General features: G+C 40.0%; 1 protein-coding gene across 1 annotated transcript in view; it reads left to right on the top strand.

The window, feature by feature from the left end:
- The window catches only part of C8H11orf58 (chromosome 8 C11orf58 homolog), an 11,756-nt gene extending 6,936 nt beyond the window's left edge, over positions 1–4,820 (top strand). The window contains exons 3-5 of the mRNA XM_005351037.3: positions 1,979–2,039; positions 3,238–3,347; positions 4,354–4,820. Of these exons, the coding sequence (XP_005351094.1) occupies positions 1,979–2,039; positions 3,238–3,347; positions 4,354–4,578 (396 nt within the window). The 3' untranslated portion in view covers positions 4,579–4,820. The remainder of the gene's footprint in view (positions 1–1,978; positions 2,040–3,237; positions 3,348–4,353) is intronic.
- The last annotated feature ends 1,132 nt before the right edge of the window (positions 4,821–5,952 follow it).

Below are 5,952 nucleotides of genomic sequence, written 5' to 3' on the forward strand. Positions count from 1 at the left end.
TGCCTCTGCCTCTGCCTCTGCCTCTGCCTCTGCCTCTGCCTCTGCCTCTGCCTCTGCCTCTGCCTCTGCCTCTGCCTCTGCCTCTGCCTCCTGAGGACTGGGATTAAAGACGTGTGTCACCACCACCCAGACATAGAAGACATTTCTAAACATGTTATATTGTAGAAACCTCTGCCCATAAAGTAACAGCCAAGGGAATATCCCCTATCAGAGGCCTAATTTTGGAAATGTTCTATGTAATTCATAGTACATCCCAGTTTTATTGAAGGTGTGGTCACAGGTGCTAAGAAAGGACTCTCTGAAAAACCTTTCTTTTCCTAGCCGCCTTGTTTTACAAACTACATTGAAAGCATTAGGAGAGCATTTTCTTCTTTTCAGCCCTCAAGGTAAAACCCCACCCTTTGTTTTTGTCGCCCAGGGGAGCCCTAGTCCATTCCACTCCCTAGTGCAGTTACTGGTTGCCTATCACATGCTAGCACCACTCTGGGTTCTGGGTGTCACAGATGGTGTGTGCTTGAGAGCTATTGTGCATTTGAAGAAACTGAAACCAATACAGAATCCTGACTGTGAGAGAGCTTACAGTGGTGGCCAGTTTCCTCTGGCTTTGCTGTGCAGTAAAGCTTCCCAGAAATTACTCAATTTGCAGGCTGTGTTCCCCAGATCCCAGCATATGCTTCTGAGTGGAGAGGGATTGAGGAAGTCAAACCCTCACAGAGCCTTCAGGGCACATTTGTGTAGTGAATCCATAATTCTTGGTATGATTTTTAGATTTTCATAGTACACATTCTCTCTTGACTTCTATATATAAAATTTGTTGAAAGGTATATAAAGTAATAATTTAGGGTACATGTTCAACTACTAGAATGAAAACTTTGAAAGTACTAAAAAAAAATCCTAACTGAATCTGTAAAATTTGGTGACCAGTAGATGGGTTCTCTAGGGAAATGGCGCTCACACCTAGGGTGTGTCCTTAGGTGGAGACCCAGGCGGGCACACAGGTGTCTGCACATGTGCTCTCAGCAGGGCTCTGGAGTCTCGTGCACTCTTCCCCGTCATGGGTCCTGTAAAGAGTGGACTGAACTAACAAAATGAAACTAGTTATGTAGTTATTTTGAATCAAATTATCTTTATGTTTTGTATTAAATTGTTTTAAGGTCTGTTTTTGACAGGTTGAAGTTGAGAGTTTATTGTTATTTGGTTAACTAGTTAATTGTAATGTATTGTAAAGAATAATGGGCATTTCCATTTTTCATTACTTGGTACATTATAAGTCTATTATTTTGCTTTGAATCTACATAAATAATTTGCTTTCTTTTTAAGATATTCTTGAGACCTCACAAAAAGATGGTATAAAGGTTTTAATGAAAATCAGTAGACCTAGGCGTGATGATGGCACACACTTTTAATCCCAGCATTCAGGAGGCAGACAGAGTTACGGGCCAGCCTGTTGTGCAGAACAGACAAGTTCAAGATGGCGCACAGAGAAACGAGTGGGAGTGGCAGGGCTTCCGCAGCACAGAGCACGCTTGGGCTGGCTTAATGTTCTTGTTATCTATCTCATTTAAAAGTCTAGTCTGGGCTGGGCATGGTGGTGGTGCTTGCTTTAACCCTAGCACTTGGGAGGCAGAAACAAGCAGATCTCTGGTCTACATAGTGAGACCTTGCTCAAAAAATCTCAAAAAAAGAAAAAATCCAACCTGCTCTAGTGAGTTTTCTGTTCCCTTAGTCCCTATTTTATTTTGGTGATATTACCTTCTAGCAGGAAATGATTTACTTACTGACTACGTTTGTGTACCTCTTTCTAATTCTTCCCCTGGCTAGGGTGTAATTCCATAAAGATGGGGATCTTGATTTATGTCTTGATCTTCATAACGTTCCAGAAGCCTGAGATAGTTTCCACTACATAGTAGTGGACATCCAATAATTACATTGAATGAGCAATTTCAATTTTAATTACATTTTTTTTACCTTCTTACAGAAAGAACACACTGGTCGTCTTGTTATAGGAGATCACAAATCAACATCTCACTTCCGAACAGGTAAGAAAGTAAAACATTAAAATAGAGGAACTAAGTCTGTATTGTTTTATGCTTCTCTATGCATAGTTCTGTTAGTTAAGGCATTCTAAGGGAGACTGGAAATGCATCCTTTTGGTATAAACAATTGCCGGGCATGTACAAGGCCCTGACTTCCCTGCACCAGAAAAGAAAGATGGGGGAACTTTTTTTAAAATAAAAGCTGCAAATAAATTTGATTTTAAATCAGTCTGTTGGAAATTAAACCATTAGTCTTGGTTGCTATTAATTAACAGCATAATCTAAATTAAATGTAACAATTTTAACTGAATCGTTTAACTTTATACTGATCTATCTTATGTATTATATTTCAGAAATCAGTTGACCTCTCATTTTTCTGACATTAGTTATTTCAGAATAATTTGCATTGTTCTATAAGGCAGAACATTAGCTTTGCAAAGTGGAAAATAATTTTAGCATTTAGCACTTCCTCTTTTAAAATTGAGGATTGTAGCAAAATGAAATGGCATATATGTATGAAGGTGCCATAACAAAATTCAACACATGGTATGCTTGCTGAATAATAAATACCAAAAACATTGAGAGAGCTATATAGAAAAATGACCCAAAGCACAAATATTTGTGATTGGAACCTAAAGTTGCTTTCACGTTTATATACTAAAGCACCGTACCCAAAGTCTTGAGTGCACACTGTTGGGGACCATGAATTTTAAGTGGGGTTCACTAGGCTGTTGATGTTCTGTGTCATAGTATGAAGTGAGTACAAACACAGAAGTGTTGCATTAACAGGTAACTTAGGTTTTTAGTTTGTTTCTGTTGGCTGATACACGAAGACAAGCATAAAAAACCATTGCCAGGCCACTTTGAGATGACCTTGAACTCTCTGAGTAGAATACTCGCATTTTCATTCTCTCTGTTCAAAAACAGATGCTCTGGTTTGTCAGAGGTTTTTAGGTGACTTGGAGAGAACCTTCAGAGTTAAGGCCATTAGAGACTTAATTTAGAAGGTTGGCTCCTAAAAGTCACCATAAATATGTCTGTCAGCTACTGCGTTTGTTAGGTGGCCACAGAACGCTGAAGTTAGTCACAGTTAGAGAACTCAGGCCTGAATAGAATAGCATCTGTGTTGTGGGTCTTTTTGTGTAATCAAATGTTTTTGTTAATTTGACTGAAACATAACCAAAGTACAATGGACACGCAGGGGAAGAAGACAAGAAAATTAATGAAGAACTGGAGTCTCAGTACCAGCAGAGCATGGACAGTAAACTCTCAGGCCGGTACCGGCGGCACTGTGGACTTGGCTTCAGCGAGGTAGTAACTGTGTTTCCGTTGACTGGGGCATAATCAGTTTCACTTTGATATTCGGGTTGCCAGAACAGCCAAGAGTGCTATTAGAGGAAGAAAACAAGCAATAGACAAACAGACAAGGAAGTGCCTGTCAAATACCTACAATACTCTTTTTTTTTAAAAAAATATTTTATTTATTATGTATACAATATTCTGTCTGTGTGTCTGCCTGCAGGCCAGAAGAGGGCACCAGACCTCATAACAGATGCTTGTGAGCCACCATGTGGTTGCTGGGAATTGAACTCAGGACCTTTGGAAGAGCAGGCAGTGCTCCCAACCTCTGAGCCATCTCTCCAGCCCCCTACAATACTCTTATAGCACACCTGTCACTCATAATCAGAGTGATGTTCTTAAGGATTTAAAACGAGTGTTCTAATGTTGGCTTACTGGAAATCCTTAACCTCTAGGTACGACTTTAATGGGCATAAATAAATGCTTATAAGATAAAATAAAATATTTCATGTAAGTTAAAAATCCTGGCTTAGGTTTCTTAGCTGTTTCCTGAGTGGTCTCTGTAATACATGTGATGTGTAATGACTGGTACAGTGTTAATTTACTAGTAGAAGCTGTATCGGGAAGAGAAAATACAGTCCTTTTTGAGCTAGGGGAAGTAGACAGGTGCCCCTGAGAAGCTTTTCTTAAAGTCAGAGATAACTGTCCCCAGTCTCTCCTTGGCAGCGAGGGATTTTAAGTTGTAAAATAGTAACCTAATACTATCAAGTGGGCTGGTCTTTTGTTTTGCTTAATTTGTTTGTTTGAAACAGAATCTCACTATGTAGCCCCTGCTAGACTTGAACTCAGAGACCCACCTGCCTCTCCCAAGTGCTGGGATTAAAGGTGTGCACCACTATGCCCAGCTAAGTGGGCCGTTTTTAAGACAGATGAAAATAGGGTTGGTCCCAGTTTCCAAGGTTCTACAGTGGCCAGTGGTGCTTATTTTTCCTTAACAGGCCATTGTTTGGTATTGTAGGTAGAAGATCATGATGGGGAAGGTGATGTGGCTGGAGATGACGATGACGACTCACCTGATGCTGAGAGTCCAGATGACTCGGACAGTGATTCTGAGTCTGAGAAGGAAGAGTCTGCAGAAGAACTCCACGCTGCTGAGCATCCTGATGATGCAGAAGACCCGAAGAGCAAAAAAGATGCCAAGAGCAATTATAAGATGATGTTTGTCAAGTCCAGCGGCTCATAACTATTAAACATTTAGTCTTTGTATTAAAAGTAAGCCTTATTGTTATAATGCACAGTGGAGGACTGCTTATAGAGCACAGACCTTTGTATTATAATTTTTAAAAAGGCCCTTTTAAATAACTACAAAGAGTGTTTGCTTTCAAATGCCATGGGTTACACTTTTCCAGGCATGACTATAACCATTTTTGTAAAGAGTCAGAGTTGTAAAAATGAGAAATAAATACTGTACTCAGCTTCCTTCCATATTAGCATCGTCAGCCCCTCTCATCACCTTCTCACCCCTGCAGATGCATTATGGGGGACACTTACTTTGTTTGTGGTGACTCTTTCATCTTTGTGTTTGAGGTTTGTTCCTGTTTTTCTCTTATGTAATTCATGTGATACTGTGACGTGTTCATGAGAAGTGTTCCCTTGATTACACTTTGTTAAAGTAGACTTGTCCATCATGGATATTCCTGCGCCGGCCACGTTGCCATGCTGCAGACCATTGTTGACAGGCCTTGCTTGTTAAGTCTCCACTCTCAGACCAGAGCAGCACAGGAGCCAGCACAGGACACTGGTGGGTGGAGGTGTAGCCGTCACATCATTCAGAAGGTGACGAACCCAAAATGTCTTTATATGATTTGATTTCAGTGTGTGGTAAAGTTTTGATAAAATCTAGCCAGTTTTTACAGAAGAAATTATTTCTCTGCTCCTTTAGTCCTGTGTATTTAGGAATATGTAAAACTGGATTTTTTTTTTTTTTTTAAGGTACTGTGTGACCAAAGTTCATTTTTTTTCTCCTAAGGTCTAAATAAAGAGAAAGCAGTTTCCCATATTTGGTTGTGATGCCTTTATCCTCATTGTCTGTAAATGGGGAACAGGCTTATTGAGTAAGAACTGGAAGCATGTTCATCTACACTCTTTTCTAGACTGGTGGCTGGAAGGAAGCGTTACCAGGTATTTGTGCTGCTGCTGCATAAGACAAGATTCACCTACCTGTTCTCTACTTGAGCTGTACAGTGGATAACACGTGCATTATGGGTTAGTTGTCAAAATTTTGACAGGCTTACAGATGAGAATCCCACTTGTATGAGAACTAATCTGTCAGCATGTCTGGACTACAGTACATGCCTGGTGGGCGAGACTTTGTAAAGCTGTCCTTTTGAAAGTTCAGATATGGGAGATGGAGCACAGAGCAGGTGATTTCTGATTTATAGACTAGGTTTTGTATTTTTACCCAAAGGATCTTCTTGTTTTATTTTTTTAATTCCTCGCGGTATACAAGTAGGCACTGCCTGTATGTTAAAATTACTCACAGATGATTGACAATGTGTGTAAAACACTTTGAAGAAGTTTGGTTTTAGTTTGAACACTGGATTTCAATTCCAGCTTC

Source organism: Microtus ochrogaster, chromosome 8 (assembly GCF_000317375.1).
Source record: "Microtus ochrogaster isolate Prairie Vole_2 chromosome 8, MicOch1.0, whole genome shotgun sequence".
NCBI classification, from domain to species: domain Eukaryota; kingdom Metazoa; phylum Chordata; class Mammalia; order Rodentia; family Cricetidae; genus Microtus; species Microtus ochrogaster.